The sequence below is a fragment of the Podarcis vaucheri genome, assembly GCF_965113315.1.
Source record: "Podarcis vaucheri genome assembly, chromosome: Z".
NCBI classification, from domain to species: domain Eukaryota; kingdom Metazoa; phylum Chordata; class Lepidosauria; order Squamata; family Lacertidae; genus Podarcis; species Podarcis vaucheri.
The window spans coordinates 34,865,309-34,884,753 of record NC_138758.1 but is presented as its reverse complement, the minus strand read 5'-3'; the positions used below and the strand labels follow the sequence as shown (position 1 = coordinate 34,884,753).

The following is a 19,445-nucleotide window of genomic DNA, read 5'->3' as shown; positions in this document are numbered from 1 at the left end:
TGGAAAGTTCTTATTTTTTGTTATTTTTACACCCTCACCTTGGCAGCATTGCTTATTAACAAGGGAAGAAGTATTATTTGCCTTTTATGTCTGTTTGGAGAGTGGACTGGGATACATTTGGACTTAGTATTAACTTTGGAAGATCCCATGAACACGGTAACAGAAGTGTTGAAAGAAATGGACCAGTTTGGTCAGTTGGCAGGATTCATTCTGAATAAGAAAAAACCTAAAAGATCTAAATCAGGGGTTTTGCTGACAAAGAATCAAAATTTCAGACAGAAATATTGAATAATGATTATAAGAATTTAGCAAAAATGTATAAGGTATTACTGGAATGGTGTACGAAGGATGAGGAGGTAAAATCAGTTATGATCGACTGGGCCAAAGATATAGGGCATAATATTCAAATGGAGGATTGGGAAAGACTTTGGAAAGATGGTTTAAGATTCACTGCATGCACAGTTATAAAAGAAAATGTTATGAAAATGATGTACCGATGGTATGTAACACCTGTGAAGTTAGCAAAAATTTATAAGATAAATAACAAATGTTGGAAATGTAAAGAAAAAAGAAGGTACCTTTTTCCATATGTGGTGGGAATGTAAGAAGGTAAAATGCTTTTGGGAAATGATTTATAATGAATTGAAGAAAATGTTGAAATATACATTTGTTAAGAAACCAGAAGCATTTTTACTAGGCATTACAGGTAATGAGATAAATAAGAAAGAAAAGAAGTTATTTTTATATGCAGTGACAGCAGCAAGAATATTGATGGCCCAGAAATGGAAACAAGAGGAATTACCTACGATAGAAGAATGGAGAACTAAAATGATGGATTATGCAGAACTGGACAGAATGACAGGAAGGATCCAGAATCGATGAGATCAAAGATTTACAGAAGATTGGGAAAAGTTTATCCAATATATGCAAAAACTGAGGCCTGTGATTCATCTAACCCAGCCTCTTGTTCTCACAGTGGTCAACCAGGTGCTCATTATGGGAAACCTGCAAGCAGGACTCAAACCCAAGAGCCCTCTCCCCTCCTGTGGTTTCCAGCAACTGGGATTCAGAAGCAGTGTGAGGCAGTGCATAGCCATCATGGCTAGTAGCCATCAGTAGTACTCCCCTCCAACTGTCTGACTCAGTATAAAGCAGCTTTCTTTAAGACCACAAGCTTAGCATGAGTCAACAGTGTGGTGCATCAGCAAAAGAAGCTAATGTAATTCTAGGCTGCATCAGCAGAAGTATAGTGTCCAGGTCAACTTGGTTTCATTCTATTCTAATAGTTCTACTCTATTCTGCCTTGGTCAGACCACACCTGGAGTCCTGTGTCCAGTTCTGGGCACCACAATTTAAGAAGGATGTTGACAAGCTGGAACCAAGATGATAAAGGGTGTGGAAACCAAGCCTTATGAGGAACGGTTGAGGGAGTTGGCTATGTTTAGCATGGAGAAGAAGAGAGTGAGTAGAGATATAGATTCAGGTAGGTAGCCATGTTGGTCTGACGTAGTCGAAATAAATTAAAAAATTCTCCAGTAGCACCTTAGAGACCAACTAAGTTTGTTCTGGGTATAAGCTTTCGTATGCAAAAGTATCTGAAGAAGTGTGCATGGGGTCACGAAGAGTCGGACACGACTAAACAACTAAACAACAACAAGGTGCTACTGGACCATTATTTAATTTATTTTGAATAGAGATATGATAGCCATCTTCAAATATCTGAAGGACTGTCCCATGGAAGATGGAGCAAGCTTGTTTTCTGCTGCTCCAGAGAGCAGATCAAAACCAATGGATTCAAATGGTACGAAAAGAGATTCCAACAAAACCTCAGGAAGAACTTCCAGGTGGTAAGAGCTGTTTGGCCGTGGAAGCATTCAGAACCCTGAAAACTAGGCTGTTTGGGGGGGGTGTTTTTTAAAGGGTAAGAGCATGCAGAAAGTCAGATGTTCAATCCTGGAATCCCCCAGGTTATACCCCTGCTGAAATTTTATTTTAGATCTGTTTTACCATGGATTTATTAATGGCCTCCTAAGCAAACATAAGATAATTAGAAATTGTTAAAAACACCAAGAATCAGAAAATACATTGGGACCAGGACTAAAACCCTAACAAGTGGCCACTCAAAGTAAAGACCCATCTACCCAGCTGGTAAAGCCTGTTGGAACAAAAATATCTTCAGTTGTTTCCAGAACGTGTGGTTGCCCCTGCTTCCATAGGGGCATCCACACTAAAAGCCCAAATTACTGGAGAGCTGCTGCCAGTCAGTGCCGACAATACCAAGCTAGATTTGATGCAGGTGGGTGAGAAGAGAACTATGTATTCCACTCTGGGCTCTGTAGAGCTAGCTTCTCCAACCTGATGCGCTCCAGAACTACAGTTCCCTGAGATCTTTTGGTGAAGGGTGATATATAAATCTAATAAATAATAATAATAATGATCAGGATCAACCAGCTGTAGTCCAAAACCTCTGGAGGGCAACGGGGTATGGAAGGCTGCCTGAACAGATATAATTACAGATATAATTTCAACTTGCATCCGACTCCCGGTGATCACACAGAAGCAGAATAGAGGCAATGAGATCAAGCTGACAAAGAAATTAATGACGACTATTAAGAGCCATCAATTCCCAGCCATTTGAAAGACAGAAACATCTGTGGAGCAGGCCTGCGTTTGTGACGGAACCCACCGGCTGCTGGCAATCCACACTACTTTGCAATGCAGGGTGAGAAAATCCTATACAGCAACCCCGCTTTCAGGCTCCTACGATGTGGTGTAAAGGTTAGAGCCTGGGAGACCAGCGTTTGAATCCCTACTCAGCCATGAAGCCATGACCTTGGACCAGTCACTGTCTCTTAGCCTAACCTACCTCCCGGGGTTGTTGTGAGGATTAAATGTGAAGGAGGAGAAGCATGCACATCACATTAAGCTCCTTGGAAGAAAAAGGTGGTATATAAGTGTAACAAGTAAAAATAAATAAAATATTGCCCTAAAATGTATAACTCTTGGTAAAACTTAACAGTGAGTAAAGTACAAAAATAATAAATAAAAGTGAAAGACAAATGTAAAGCATTGTATTCAACCAAGTTCTGCCCACAGGAGACTCCATCAGAGCTACTTTGGTCATGTCCACCCACTTCAGTGGGTCTACTCGAACAAGCATTAAGTTACCTAAATGCAACACAACAGACCTCAACACACACCCCAGCATTAAAGATAGATTTTTACAAAACAGAGGCCAAGGTTTTATAAAACATCTGTCGCTCCAGATATTGCTGAACCACAACTCTCACCAGCCCCCAGCAAGCATGGCCAATAGACAACGGAAGTTGTAGTTCAGCAGCAGCAGGAGGGCCAAAGTTTCCCCCCTGCTGGCCTACATGAACATAAAAGGTTCCACATTGCACTGGAAATACTACAAAGCTGGCAGCAAAAGAGTCTCATTGGGACGACTGTGTCATAACCTAGGAAAAAACCACTGGACCATCTAGCTCAGGGCCGTCTTAAGCACATCTGGCCCCTTGGCACAAAGATCCTTCCGGCACCTCCTCCTTTTCCCAGAATTTAGAACTCTGGGCCCAACTTGCAGACCACCTCATAGCCCCAGGAGCCACTACCCACAGAAGACGCAGTCAATGTGGTGGCCGCTGCCCGTGCCGCCGCCGCCGAGCGCTTGAGGGAGCAGCACAAGCAGCAGCAGCAGCACCAATGCACCCGCCCGCAGAGGGGGGCGGGCCGAGGAGGGTAGGAAGGAAAGATGGTTGGCAGGGCGCAGCTGGGGAGGCCACCAGCAAAGCCATGCAGCTCCCCCACTCGCTGGGGCGCCCCTGAGAGGCCGGCGCCCTGGAGCAACAAGCCACTAAGCCCTATGGGAAAGACGCCTCTGATCTAACTCAGTTTTGTCCACACTGACTGGCAGTGTAGAGTTGTAGAGTTGGAAGGTACCCCGAGGGTCATCTAGTCTTGTGCAACCCCCCTGCAATGCAGACAGAGAATATTCCCACCCCTACCAGGGCGGAAACCAGAACTTTGTATATGCAGATAGGACACTCTATGCCTGGCTGCTGGCCTATCTTCATACATTAGTCTATGAAAACTGCCTTATTCTGAGAAAGACCATTAGTCTACCTAGTTCAGTATTGCCTGCACTGACTTGAAGTGGCTCTCTGGCATTTCAAGACAGGAGCCGTTCCTGGAGACTGAACCTTTGCATGCAAAGCAGATACTCTACCACTGAGCTATGGTCCTTAGTCCTTACCCTAGAAAGAAAGATTCCAGTCTTCGTAGTCCTGGGTAAAGGGCTCAGAAGAACAAGGATGCAAGAAGCTTCCTTATCCTGAATCATACCATTGCTCCCGCTAGCTCAGGACTCTATATGCTGGCTGGGGGTTTCTCTGCCATTTGCTGCCTCCTCACGGGAACCCCCCTGCCAGGACACAGGCAGCATTTATCATCAACTCCATCCAGCACTTTTTGCTCCCTTCACACTGAAGATGGCAGCCTAAGCAACCTTTTTAAACAGGGTTTCAGACAAGTATACACCCTCAGCCTCACTGGGGAATTGAACTTGGAACCTTCTGTATTCAAGGCAGATTCTCTACGGGGCCAGAGCAGGAAGGTGCTCACCTAATGTCATAACCGTACATGTCCTTTTCAGGATACCCATGGATGATCCAGTGGGCCAGCTCCTTCCCACAGCCACCTCCAAGCATCATTCCTGGAGGGAGGAAAGAGCAAAATTGTGGAAAGACTACGAGCTCAGATCTGGTACAGAAAACAAATTCCTGAGCTGAGATGTGACTCAGGAGGGCAGGATCTGATGGCTTTACTCTCCTCAAATTACTCCTGGATTCCTGAGGGCAACAAAAGTGTCAAATATTATGGGTTGTATCCAAAGCAAGCTCTATATTCAGAGGGAACCCCCCGCAGTTAATAGTCATGAATCATTTAGGTTCATTCATTTCAAAAGGTGTGCTCTAAGTAGAACTAAGTTGGGCAAGCCAGGCCACACCAGCCTACCAATTATAGGTAGATAGCTCTGTGCTTATGTGTTGGAGGCCCAAGCTGTGATGACTCTGGGGTCAGAGTCCTCAAGAGATGCAGCCAAGGATTCAGAACTGAAGAGGGAACTGCCCTCAGTGCCTACCAGAGAAGTACATAGCGAATCAGTGCAAGATGAGCACACAGTGCTTGTGCCTCTCCAGATGGAGCAGAACGTCTGGGGATGACTGCTGCTGAAACACCATTGGCGGTTTGATGGCCTCTCCAGCCTAAGCTCTGCAAGCAGCTGTCCAGAGTGCTGCTGAAGAAGCACTGCAGCTCCTATTGAAGGCTCAGTCTGAAGATGAGGGCTGCTGAAGCAACATCCTGTGGAACTCTCCAGCCCTAAGCCATGCCTGGAACTGTCCAGGGGCCTAGCCTCTGCACTGCTCAGGCTCTGGGAAGGGTCGCCTTGTGAGCCACAGACTTTCCAGCTCTCTCCTGCCACTTCCATGTTCCCAGCGCTGTGTGTGCGCATAGTGGTGCGCAAGTAGATCAGGTGCAAGTGAGGAGATGCTTGTATATAAATTTAATAAATAGCAGTAGTAGTAATAATTGTAGATCATACTTATGTAAAAGAGAAAGTTTGTCTCTTACCAGCGCTGTTGAAGCCACAGCCCAGAAAGAAGCCTCGGACCTCTGGCGCTTCCCCCATGAGAGGCTTGTGGTCAGCAGTGAATGACTCTAAATCACAGGGGGAAATAATGAAACACAGACAGCTGAACTACCAGTTTCTGGGAACCACAGGAGCAACAAGAGCTGTTGTGCTTAACAAAATAATTGCAATACCCACAGAAGACAGGTTAAAAATATGAAAGCATAGACAAAAAGGGGGTGCAGATACATCAATAACACATTCAAAGTTCTTGGTGTAACCAAAATTTTAACACGCCTGCTATACCAAAAGCAGGCTACTATGAAACTGCTTGATGTTTCTGAAGCAAGATGTGCTGAAGCAAGATGTGCTGGTAGACAGGGCAGCACACTTCAGTGAAGGAACTTCAGGAGCTCACTTGACATCTGGTATGGAGCAACTGGGTGTGACTTAGGAGAAACGGCCTGTCAGGCCAAATGGGGAAACATTAGAAAGAACATCCTGATAGTAACAGTGGAACGGACGCCTTTGAAAGGTGCTTGACTATCTCCTTCATTGGAGGCTTGTAAGCAAAGGGTGAGATGTGGGTGACACTGTGGGTTAAACCACAGAGCCTAGGGCTTGCTGATCAGAAGGTCGGCGGTTCAAATCCCCGCAATGACGGGGTGAGCTCCCGTTGCTCGATCCCTGCTCCTGTCAACCTAGCAGTTTGAAAGCACGTCAAAGTGCAAGTAGATAAATAGGTACCGCTCCGGCGGGAAGGTAAACGGTGTTTCCGTGCGCTGCTCTGGTTCACCAGAAGCGGCTTAGTCATGCTGGCCACATGACCCGGAAGCTGTACGCCGGCTCCCTTGGCCAATAAAGCGAGATGAGCGCCGCAACCCCAGAGTCAGTCATGACTGGACCTAATGGTCAGGGATCCCTTTACCTTTAAGCAAAGGGTGGGTGGCCACCTGTCAGCGATTCTTGAGCTGTGGTTCTTGTGGTGCAGGGAGCTGGATGGCATGATCCTTGGGGTCCCTCTCAACCCTACAAGTCCAAGATTCTATGAAAGGCTTTGGGGCCAAATATTCCCACTGACCTGAGGTTCACCAGTGTCCTAGGTTGGCCCTGAAATAATATGATTGGCAACTGGGTCAGCACTCATTTCAACAAGGTTTAAGAAGAACCCAGGGAAGAGAAGTCATTGGCTTTTTGCCCTCTGCCAGTAAAATTGCCATTGGCCTTCCCTGTTCTTAGTCATCCTTTCATGCACTCCAATTATTTCCAAAATTGTGGAAGGTGAATCAGAGCACTGAAGAAGAAGCATCCTCCTTAAGAACAGTTCTCTCAAAACTACCCTAATTGAGCTGAAAATACTTAAGGGGCTATTCCTGGCTTCAAAATGATTACTTTATATATATAAATATATAACAGTCATCTTTCTCTCACTTCCAGCCCACGCAATCCAATAAATTACCATCGTGTACTCTCCCTGTAGCTGATATTTTTTTTTTATTATTATCATCAGGGGAAAGAGAGGTATTTTATATATTAGTAAAAAGCTGAACCGATTTCTGCTGTCAAAGTTTCATAAATGTCAACAAGGTATGGGGTGGTAGGTGGAGAGAGAGACAGAAAGGGATAAATATTTCAAATTAATTAAAGGGCCCTGATGTGTCGTTCGCCTGTTTTGGTGCTCAGTTTGTGGGGGTGGGGATAGAAGAGTCAGTCAAGGGGGAATTTCTACACATTCTTTTGCACATGTTTCTTTTTTGGGGGGAGAGTGTTATGTGAAAGCAACCACACCATGGAACTCCCTGCTTGTTGACCTTCAATATACTCTTTTCGGCACCTGCTAAAAACATATTTTGCTTAGGCAAGCCTACTCAGATATGTAAAATGTTGGCATGTGGTTTAATCTGTTTTTAGCTCACTGCTGATTTTAATTTTTTTTAAACGTTTGATAGGGATGTTTTTAACTGCTTTCATCAATTTACTCCTTGTGTAAACTGCTTTGATGTTTGATTTTTAACAAACAAGTCATACATAATTTTTATGAAATTAAATATGTATCATAACAGTGCCCTGAAACACTGCAGTTCAGTCCCCGAAGAGTTCAGCCAAGCTCGCTTTCTCTTCCCACAATCTGTTTAATGTACCTAATTATAATCATCATCACCATTGTCATCATCAATCATAATTATATACCACCCTTCATCAAAAGAGTCCGTGTGGCGCAGTAGTTAGAGTGTTGGACTAGGACCAGTCAGAGACCACGGGTTCAAATCCCCTACTCCATGAGGCTCACTGGCTATGACCTTGGGAGCCAGTTGCTGCCTCTCAGCCTGACCTACCTCACAGGGTCATTTGGGGAGCAAATGGTGGATAATAATAATAATAATAATAATAATAATAATAATAATAATAATAATAAATTTATTATTTATACCCAGCCCATTTGGCTGGGTTTCCCCAGCCACTCTGGGCAGCTTCCAATATTAAAATACAATAGTTTATTCAACATTAAAAGCTTCCCTAAACAGGGCTGCCTTCAGATGTCTTCTATAAAAGTCTGGTAGTTGTTTTTCTCTTTGACATCTGGTGGGAGGGCGTTCCGCAGGGCGGGTGCCACTACCGAGAAGGCCTTCTGCCTGGTTCCCTGTAACTTGGCTTCTCGCAGTGAGGGAATTGCCAGAAGGCCCTTGGCGCTGGACCTCAGTGTTCTGGCAGAACGATCGGGGTGGAGATGCTCCTTCAGGTATACTGGACCGAGGCCGTTTAGGGCTTTAAAGGTCAGCACCAACACTTTGAATTGTGCTCGGAAACGTACTGGGAGCGTACTAGGTCTTTCAAGACCGGTGTTATGTGGTCTCGGTGGCCGCTCCCTGTCACCAGTCTAGCTGCCACATGCTGGATTAGTTGTAGTTTCCGGGTCACCTTCAAAGGTAGACCCACACAGAGTGCATTGCAGTAGTCCAAGCGAGAGATAACTAGAGCATGCACCACTCTGCGGGCAGGTAGGGTCTCAGCCTGTGTACCAGATGGAGCTGATAAACAGCTGCCCTGGACACAGAATTGACCATGGACAGCTGTGAGTCCAAAATGGCTCCCAGGCTGTGCACCTGGTCCTGAATGGGGCACAGTTACCCCATTCAGGACCAGGGAGTCCCCCACACCTGCCTGCCTCCTGTCCCCCCAAAACAGTACTTCTGTCTTGTTAGGATTCAACCTCAATCTGTTAGCTGCCATCCATCCTCCAACTGCCTACAGGCACTCACACAGGACCTTCACCGCCTTCACTGGTTCTGATTTGAAAGAGAGGTAGAGCTGGGTATCATCTGCATACTGATGAACACCCAGCCCAAACTCCCTGATGATCTCTCCCAGCGGCTGCTTGTAGATGTTAAAAAGCATGGGGGAGAGGACAGAACCCTGAGACACCCCACAAGTGAGAGTCGAGGGGTCTGAATACTCATCCCGCACCACCACTTTCTGAACACAGCCCAGGAGGATGGAGCAGAACCACCATATAACAGTGCCCCCAGCTCCCAGTCCCTCTAGACAGTCCAGAAGGATGTTATGGTCAATGGTGTCAAAAGCCGCTGAGAGATCCAGCAGAACTAGGAAATAGCTCTCACCTTTGTCCCTAGCCCACCGGCAGGGGCGCCGACTTATAAAAAATATTGGGGGGGGGGCCCATACCGGGGTCCATACTGGCGGCAGGATGGCAGTGGTGCTTTTGCATGCAAGAACCGGCCTGCCGTCCCCAGGCTTCGCGCCGGGAGGCGGCCACCCCCTCCTACCAACGTCACCTTAGCCGAACCCAGAAAAAAAGCCCCGCTCCTGCGGCGGGAACTCCCGTCCCCTCCATTCTCCCCTCACCCCGGTCCCTCGCCGGCGACGAATACGCCGTTCCTCGGCCCCGCGGCTCCATTCCTTTCTAAAGTCCCGCCGCTGGGGGTCTTCCTCTGACTGACCGACCTGCCCGCCCCTTCTCAGGAGCTCCCGGTCACTTTGGGAGGCGCGCGCCGGAGTCCCCTTCGCGGTTTTTGGCAAGGTGCCTAATAATTTTCTTAAATTATTGGGGGGGGCAGAGCCCCCCCAAACAAATTTTTGAGGGGGCTCAGGCCCCATGGAGTCGGCGCCTATGCCCACCGGAGATCATCGACCAGTGCGACCAAGGCAGTTTCAGTCCAATGATGAGGCCTGAATCCCAACTGGAAGGGATCCAAATGGTCCGCTTCTTCCAGGCATGATTGGAGTTGTTCCGCAACCACTCGCTCAGTCACCTTGCCCAAGAATGGAAGATTTGAGACTGGGCGATAGTTGGCCATATTGGCCGCACCTAAAGATGGTTTTTTAAGAAGCAGTTTGATAACTGCCTCTTTCAGTGGGTCTGGGAAGGCTCCCTCACAGAGAGAAGCATTCACCACCCCGCAAAGCCCATCACCCAGCCCTTCCCGGCTAGCTTTTGTAAGCCAGCATAGGCAAGGATCAAGGAGACAGGTGGTTGGTTTCACTCGTCCAAGCAGCCTGTCCACATCCTCAGGTGTAACAGTTTGGAATTGATCCCACGCAACTTGACTAGACAGGACTCTAGCACCCTCCCGCCCCAGCCCTGCTCCCATGGTGGAGTCTACCTCTTCCCGAATCTGAGCAACTTTATCTGCAAAAAACTTTGCAAAATCATTGCAGGAGATCATGTGGCCCGTACTGGGCCCCAATGTAGCAGGTGGTTCCGCTAAATTGCGAACCACCTGAAGGCACCTCCTCCTGCTGTTTTCTGAAGAGGCAGAATAGAGGCAGTGAAGAAAGTCTTCTTCGCCGTCACTACCGCCACTTGGTAGGTTCGACATTGAGCTCTAACCCGTGTCCGGTCAGCTTCAGAATGAGTTATCTGCCACCGGCGCTCTAGCCATATCAGCAATTGTTTCATTGCCCTCAGATCAATGGAAAACCACAGGGCTGTCCGGGCTCCATGCAATCGGAGAGGGCGCTTCAGAGCCAGACAGTCAATAGCCCTGGTTAACTCCGCATTTCAGTGGGCCACCAGGGAAGGCCATCAACATGGGATAAAGCATCCCCTACCACTCTCTGGAAACCATTTGTATCCATTAAGTGGCAGGGGTGGACCATCCTCCCTGCAGTGGAGTAGGGTCACGGAGAAGTCCAGTTGCACCAGGAAGTGATCTGACCACGGCACTTCTTTAGTTTTGCTTTTACTTAGTGTCAGATCACCCACACCCATAGAGGTGAACACCAGGTCTAAGGCATGTCCATGGTTATGAGTTGGGCCAGACTTATTCAGGGACAGCCCCATGGAGGCCATGCTTTCCACGAAGCATGGAATTTCCATGAATAAAGAAGGTCCCATGGTGGTTTAAAAAGCAGAACATATAATATCTGTCCAATACAAAAATCAAAACCATTGTATAAATACAATTATTATAATAAGCAATACATAACAGAAGTCATTTTCCAATAAAATGCAGGTTATCATTATAGCAGCAACATTGAAAATAGGGAAGAAAATTAGCAGTAGGGTATCTAAAATGCAAGAATGGGGCACAGTGCATAGCAAATGCAGCATCCTCTAGACATTGCTGGACCATAACCCTCATGACCCCTTACCATTGATCATGCTTACTGCTGGAAGTTGGGAGTCCAGCAACGTCTGAAGAGCACAATACTGGCTACCACCAACACAAGCATATCAGGGTTATGTCTCCATATTGCTATCCAGGTCAACAATCTATCACTCTCTCTGGCATGTGGCATGTTTTTTGAGAGAGATCATGGGTATGGTTAATACCCAGCTGGTTATATGTTTTGCAATTGTTTCTTCTCCCCAGGGCACCCCTGCTATGGATGTTACGAAGGTAGCAATTGCTGTTCTGCTCAGTTACCTGTCACAATCAGCATTGTTTCCATTCCCCTGCAGCTCAGTAACTGCCAAATGCTCCATTATCTGTCCCTCTGTCTGCAATTTAATGAGTGTTATGCGGCTTACATAGGTATTTACATACCCTACACAACCATTTATGTAAATTTCAGTGGAAATCAAATGGCAAAACATTTTTTTTTAAATTGAAATTTATACATTGTTTGCAGACTAGAGAAAGAAAGAGCAGCAGCAGCAACAACAACAACATTTTTCATACACCACATAGTTAAACTATGGAACTCAGTCCCACCAAAGCAATGGTGGCAACCAGCTTTGATGGTTGTAAGATCCAACAGCAGGCTTTTGAAATTTGCTAGGAATCTTACACCCTACCACTACTGAACAATTATGGCCATATTCACAGCATACATGTAAAGCACTACAGTACTATTTTAAATGGCCGTGGCTTCCCCAGAAGAATTCTGGGAACTGCCATTCATTAAGGGTGCTTGGGCAGCCCCAACTCCCCTCACAGAGCTATAGTTCCCAGAGTTTCCTGTGAAGAGGGGTTGTTAAGTCATTCTGAGAATTTTAGCTCTCTGAAGATAATAGGAGTCTCCTAGCAACTCTAAGCACAATTCAAAGTTTTGGTGCTGACCTTTAAAGCCCTAAATGGCCTCGGTCCAGTATACCTGAAGGAGCGTCTCCACCCCCATTGTTCTGCCCGGACGCTAAGATCCAGTGCTGAGGGCCTTCTGGCAGTTCCCTCCATGCGAGAAGCAAAGCTACAGGGAACCAGGCACAGGTCCTTCTCGGTAGTGGCACCTGCCCTGAGGAACACCCTCCCATCAGATGTCAAAGAGATAAACAACTACCTGACATTTAGAAGACATCTGAAGGCAGCCCTGTTCAGGGAAGTTTTTAATGTGTGACATTTGATGTATTTTTAATCCTTGTTGGAAGCTGCCCAGGGTGGCTGGGGAAACCCAGCGAGATGAGCGGGGTACAAATAATAAACTATTATTATTATTATTATTATTATTATTATTATTATTATTATTATTATTAACAAACTACAGAACTCTTGATTGCTTAATGCCATATCACAGTGCATTAGACGGATCGTGTTGGTGTGATAGACGTCTTCCTTCTCCCCATTAGACTGTAATCTCTTTGGTTCAAGATCCTGTTTGGTTTGGTTTATGAAAATGGATAGCAAACTGTATATAAATAAGAGTTCCAGGCAAATGCCGCCTGACTAATGTAGCCTGGCAACTATCTCCTCTTTCTCTAGCTAATTTGGCTGCCAAGAAAGCAGAACTCTGGTGCCACCTTTAGGACTAGCAATCATGACATTCTTCTACTCTGAGAGTATTAACTGCTGCTGCTGCTGCTTTCAGCCAGCCAACAGTATGGTGCAATGGCTAGAGTGTTGGATTATAACTTGGGAGACCTAGGTTTGAATCCCCACTTAGTCATGAAGCTCACTCTCTCAACCTAACCTACCCTCACAGGATTGTTGTGAGGATAAAAGGGGGGGGTCATGTAAACTACCCTGAGCTCCTTGAAGGAAAAGGAGGCATATACCGTATTTTTCGCTCTATAGGACGCACCGGACCATAGGAGCGGGAGAACGGGGGGGGGATTCTCCCCCTCTCTGCTCAGCACCCATTCAGCGAAGCGGCAGGAGAAATGGAGCCCCTTCCATTTCTCCTCCCGCTTCGCTAAAGGGGCGCTGCGCAGAGAGGGAAAACTGTGCAGCGCCTCTCCAGCGAAGCGAAACCTGGAGAGCAAGAGGGATCGGTGTGCACCAACCCCTCTTGCTCTGGGGGCTTCAGGCGGCTATCCTCAAGCCTTCGGAGCGCAGCAGGAACTCCTGCTGCGCTCCGAAGGCTTGTGGATAGCTGCCTGAAGCCTCCGGAGTGCAGCGGGAGTTCCCGCTGCGCTCCGGAGGCTTCAGGCGGATTCAGCGAAAGCAACGCGAAGCCTCCGGAGTGTGTGTGTGGGGAGCTCTCCCTCTGCACTTCGGAGGCTTCGAGTTACTATCGCTGAAGCCAAGGAGCCTGCATTCACTCCATAAGACACACACACATTTCCCCTTAATTTTTGAAGGGGGAAAAGTGTGTCTTATAGAGTGAAAAATACGGTAAATGTAATAAATAAAACTTATTTATTTATTTCCCCCTTCCCTTCATTTGTATAGTGTTTCCTTTTCACTGAAATGGAGGGGTTGGAATAAAATAATGACACCAGAGTAGACATAAGTTATTATGAAAGTTACATCATTTTGCCCGCAGTAGACAGCAGCATAAATAATGCTGGTTTTGGTGGAAGGTAAAACTGCAGTGAAGTGGAAATGGGTCTGCAGGCAATGAATACCATGCAGAACGGAATGAAGTGTCTCATCTTAAGTCCCTGTTGGCGAGATGGCAGAGCTGGGCATATGTGCTTCATGCAGCCTGTCCTGTACCTCCTAAATTAGTCTCAGCTGCAGCAGAGGATGCTAAGATAAGATTCAACTGCCAGCGTTTGCAGCTTCTGTATATGGGATTTCAATGAATGTCAGCTTGCCTTTTGCCTCTGAAAGGTCGTGGCTCACTGGTAGAGCATCTGCTTTGCATGTAGAAGGTCCTAGGTTCAAACCTCTGCAGTATTTCCCGGTGGGGCTGGGATAGCCTGGGCAGGTACCACAGAGAGACCAGCTGCCAGTCAGTGTTGACAACACTGAGCAAGGCAGACTAATGGTTTGACTCAATACAAGGCACCTCTCTGCACTCCTATTTAATCCAGCCCTTTATTCAGAAACCACAAGGACTAGAATCCTGCTTGCAAGAAGGCCCCAGGTTCAATCCCTGCCATCTCCTAGTAGGGCTGGGAGAAATTCCCTTCCTGAAACCCTGGAAAGACACTGCCAGTCAGTGTCAACAATATTGAGCTAGGTGGACCAATGGCTCTGACCTGGATATACCATTGATTAAAATGAGATGAGGGTTGGGCAAAGAAGGTCTTTTGCTTCTATCCAAAACTAGCTGTCAACTCCTGGCTACAACTAATGAGAATAAAGTGCTGTTAGATTCAAGGGTCTTTTTCTCAGGTAAATGGTGTTAGGGTTGCAGACTGTCTCTGAATCCTGTGCCATGCTTTTATGGGCCTGGAATATCCTTACCTGGGCCACAGACTGTGGATTTGATTCCGGTTTTCTCCAGCACTGGAACTCGGTTGATGGCGCCTTCAATGTGCTGTGTAAACACATCCCAATCCAGATCAAAGAGGCCAAAAGCAAACTTGTCCAGCACCTGAAAGAGCCAGCATGCTCATTTCCAAATGTTCTGCCCCCTCAAGAAGTTTTCAAAGATGGGGATTCAGTTTTGGACAGCTGTGATTGCCAGTCCAATGCTGTCCTGCTATGGTCAAGACAGAAGCCCATGTCCTTCATTTCAGGAAGGAGAGAGCTATTGAGGGCTACTAGCCATGATTGCTATGCTCTGCCTCCATGAACAGAGGCAAAAACACTTCTGAATACCTGTTGCTGGAAACCACTGGAGGGGAAGAGGGCTCTTGTGCTCAGAACCTGCTTGTGGGTTTCCCACTTGGTCATTCAAACAGGATGCTGGACTAGGTGGGCCACTGGCCTGATACAGAAGGCTCTTCTTATGTCCATACCAAGCCTGACCTGTCCACACTGCCTGCCCATCACAGGTGACAGTGCTGCAATCCCTTTCTCCACCTCAAGGAGGGGCTCCAATATCTGTGCAAGAGTTCACACACAGCTTTCTTAAGTGGGGACTGGTTCACACGCCAGCAGGTTCTTTGTGCAAGCCCTGGAATTTTAACGACACCTCTTCAAGGTAGACCAAGGTGGTGCCTTCAAAATCCTCCAGAAACATCTCTGATTTCAAAGTCGTCTGGACTTGTAAAATGTAGTGTTTTAAGCACCTTGTTCAACACACACACACACACACACACACACACACACACACACACACACCTCTCTCTCTTCCCAGCCTCATGCAGTGCTGTGCTTTTTTAAATTCCTTATGAACACCACTCACCTCCTCCCAGAAGATGGGATTTGACTCATATCCGCCCACAGAAAGGGCATCGCCTTGGAGACGCAGATACACGGAGGTGTCATGATCTCGAACATTTGGCATGTTCTAAAAATACCCAAAGAGGAAAAACTAACAAATCTGGGGGAAGGCACAGCATGTTCACATATATATATACACACACACAGTGTTTGCTTGTTTGTTTGTTTTTAACTGTGTACCTTAGTCACCTGGTGCCCAACCTTTTTTATTTTTATTTTCCTGGGTGCTTTACAATCGTTTTAAGGCCTACTGTGATTTTAAGAGCTCTGTTAGCAGAATGTATGTTTTTTTCTGCTCCTGGATTTATTTATTTATAGATTGTTTATAAATGACAATATACATTATGGCGATGTACAGCAAAATCGCAACTTTGTAAAATTATAAAATGATAAAATGCAGACCAAACGGCCATCAATGAATTAAATTAATTTCCTAAAATCATTTGGGGGGGATGCTTTCAACAGGTGATGAAATATCAGAATCATAGGTGCTGTCTGATTTCAACAGAAGCACTGTATGTATATTGTTAGTCTTGCAGTGAGGATGCTTGGCTATGGCAAGAACAGGATGCTAGACTCAGTGGGCTTGCATTGTCATCCTGCCAGGCTTTCCATGTGCTCTGTCCCCTTACTGATCTCTCCCCTTTGACACCCCAGAGTCTCCCTCCGGAAGCTCTTGGTTCATGGGGATGTTTTAGAGTAGATGTAGACCCCATGGTAAAGCTGGAGCAACTGAGCAGCCTTGCCTGGTGCTCTGGTGACCTCCTATCCATACTGCCAGAGTGCACTGTATGTGGGGCTGCCCTTGAAGGCAATCTGGAGTGTACAGCTAATGCAGAACGAGGCTGCCAGGCAGATATGTGGGGCAGCCTGATGAGACCATGTGCCCCCCGCAAATGCTGAAATCACTAGTTTAGATAGTGTTATTGCTTTGAACTGTTTTTGCAAAAGCATTTTTAATGATATGGTTACTGATGAGTTTGCTGCCCTGGGCTCCTTTGGGAGGAAAGGCAAGATACAAAATTAGTGGTAGTGGTAGTGGTAGTGATAGTGGTAGCAACCAGAGTAACAGACACTCATCTGATTAGGCTCACCAAGGGGCTAGAGTAAAGTGAGGAGCATAGGATCCTACATCGGCTACACTGTAAAGTGATTTGGTGAAGAAGAAAAGGGCACACGCACCCCAATCCGCCACTAAGGGATGTGAGATGTCTTCCACAGCAATCACTGACGCAAAGCACTAGCCTCTCCTGGGCTGCATTAGAGGGTCTTAGAAGGACATCTAGTGGCAAGATGAGGAATAAACCTTCTCGAGACTGCCTAAAAATTACAGGCAGGCACACACAACAAAATTCAGTGCGGACCTTGATTTGGGGCTTTGTAAAATAACCCAACTTCGTAGAAGGTGCTTCATTGGCTGCTCAGTTCAGCTTAGGGTCTGTCTGAGCCTGTTTCATTTCCCCACTATTCATTATTGGAGGGAGGTAGATTGTGGGGGGTGGGAAACTGCAGCTATTCTTCTTATCACAGGACAAAATTTGCAAGCTTGGTGTAGCCCCATCAAATTGCAGATCACGCACACACACACATACACCCCACCACCACACCCACAAACATAAGATTTTTTCCAGCAGAATTGGATTAAATTTGCAGGCAAGATTGTCCCTTCCAGAGGCACAGATCCCACCAAATTTCAGAAGAATAGATGCAGTGGTTTTCTTGCAGCGGTAGCTGTTACAGTTTTAGGTTGGGTTAAAACAAAAATCACCTAATCTCCCCTAGCATTTTGCTAGTCAGTAATCCACAATAATGTCTAATAATTTCAGTGGTTCCACTCTGCATATGACTGTTTGGACAAAACACAGTATTTATATCACACTCTTCAATCAATATAAACCATGAGCAATCTTCAACAAAGGGTTATGCTGTGGTACACACAAGAGAGAAAAACTAAGAAAGTTAGAAAGCACTGGATTAAAAACTAGTATCTGCAATCAACTAACCTGGATCCCTTCTATCCTCTCTGTGACGACATATGCATGGTGCATTGCAACAAGCGGCACATTAACACCGGCCATCTTCCCCAAGGATTGGGCCCACACACCTGTTGGGAGAAGGAAGATCTACCATTGGATGACCACAGCAATCAGGGATGCCTTCTGGGTGGGAAAGACTCGTTGATGCACTGAGCTCACATCAGTTTCTGGTTTGCTTGACAAAGGCCATAGCTCTTTGCATGAAGAAGACTCAGTTAGTACTGGGAAAGTCTCCATCTGAAACCCTGGAGAGCAGCTACCAGGCAGTGTAGAGCTAGAAGGACTAATGGTCTGACTCAGGATAAGGCAGCACACTGGCAGAGCATCTGCTTTGCATGCAGAAGGTCTCAGATTCAATCCCTAGTGGCATCTCCAGGTAGGGTGGGAGAGATCCGCTGTCTGAAACCCTGGAAAGCTTCTACTAGTCAATGTAGACAATGCTAATTGAAATGGACCAAGATAGAAGGAACCCCAATGGATCGTGGTCCTAGAATCTGGAAGGAGGAGACATTTTTCTTACCCATGCAGTTCACCACGCAGGGAGTCTGGATGGTTCCATGGTCTGTCACTACAGCTGCTACCCGTCGGGCTCCCATATCATCCTCCCTTAATTCAATGCCTATCACAGGGCAATTCTCAATCACCTAGACAAAGCAAAGTGGCAAAGAAGCTGCATGTTTTTCATTCCTGCACTTAAACCCACCCTTCTTCAAGGAGGCATACACAGTTCTCCCCCTCTCCATTTTATCCTCACAACAACCCTGTGAGGTAGGTTAGGATAAGAGACAATTACTGGCCCAAGATCACCCAGTGAGCTTTATGGCCCTTGTGACTCACCAGAGCTCCTCGGGCGGTGGCTGCCCGGGCAAGGGTCGTACAGGTCCCAGCAGGATCCATTGTGCCATCCTTGGGGACGTAGAGTGTGCCATAGAGGTCATCCACATTCATCAAGGGATACAGGTCTTTTGTTTCCCCAGGCGATAGGACATACGATTCAATACCATAAACTTTACCTAGCTAGAAAGCATATCAAGAGGACAAGTGTCTCACAAAACAACATCCAAGAGACTGACTAGTGGATCAGGCAGAGTTCTGTCCTCACAGCAGCCAGCTAAATGCCCCAGTGGGAAACCTGCAAGCAGGATCTGGAATGGGACAGAATTAGCTCCTCAGGCCCTCCCTCCTCAACAGAGGAGAGGAACCAGCTAGGACATTTTCTACTTACAGACATGAGCCTTTTGTATTCGTCCAATCTTTGCTTGTTAGAGGCAATGAAGAGGCCACCATTTTGAATCCATCCTGTGTGGAGGCCTGTCTCCTGCTCTAGGTCCTGGCTAACGACAGTACGAGTATGAGCCAATAGTTCAACCTCCACATCACTGGGGCGCAATTGCCACAGCAGGCCTAAGTGAGACAGGAAGGGTAGGAGGTAAACTATTATTCAATATGGATGCAAGAAGGTGTCAGTTTCCATTGTGGCCCAGGTTCAGAACACAAAGCACTGTTTCCATTCCACAATGGTTCGGTTTGCAAACCGAAGACGACAATAGCGAATACCGATTTATATTTGCTAGATCTGTTTCTGTTCCAGACATGGGGAAAGTAAGGCAACACTGACCATTTTCCCATTCCTGTTTCCATCAGAATTTTCTGGCATCCCTGTTCTTCAATGAGCAGGGGAAATTGGACACTGTGCCACATTTAAGGCATGCATAAACTATCAGTGATCAGGATCTCTTGTCTCTGCCAGGAGAAGGGAGCATCCTCTATGAGCACAGGGATGAAATTTGTCATAAAAGAATAACTGCCACTGCCATCCCT

The 19,445-nt window shown here is 46.5% G+C and overlaps 1 protein-coding gene across 1 annotated transcript in view; it reads right to left on the bottom strand.

The window, feature by feature from the left end:
* Positions 1-19,445, bottom strand: part of SARDH (sarcosine dehydrogenase) — a 51,075-nt gene that overhangs the window by 25,191 nt on the left and 6,439 nt on the right. The window contains exons 4-11 of the mRNA XM_082207908.1: positions 18,850-19,028; positions 18,462-18,641; positions 18,145-18,268; positions 17,592-17,692; positions 15,551-15,655; positions 14,665-14,794; positions 5,635-5,721; positions 4,624-4,714 (exon numbers count right to left, since the gene is read on the bottom strand). Coding sequence (XP_082064034.1) covers positions 4,624-4,714; positions 5,635-5,721; positions 14,665-14,794; positions 15,551-15,655; positions 17,592-17,692; positions 18,145-18,268; positions 18,462-18,641; positions 18,850-19,028 — 997 coding nt within the window. The remainder of the gene's footprint in view (positions 1-4,623; positions 4,715-5,634; positions 5,722-14,664; positions 14,795-15,550; positions 15,656-17,591; positions 17,693-18,144; positions 18,269-18,461; positions 18,642-18,849; positions 19,029-19,445) is intronic.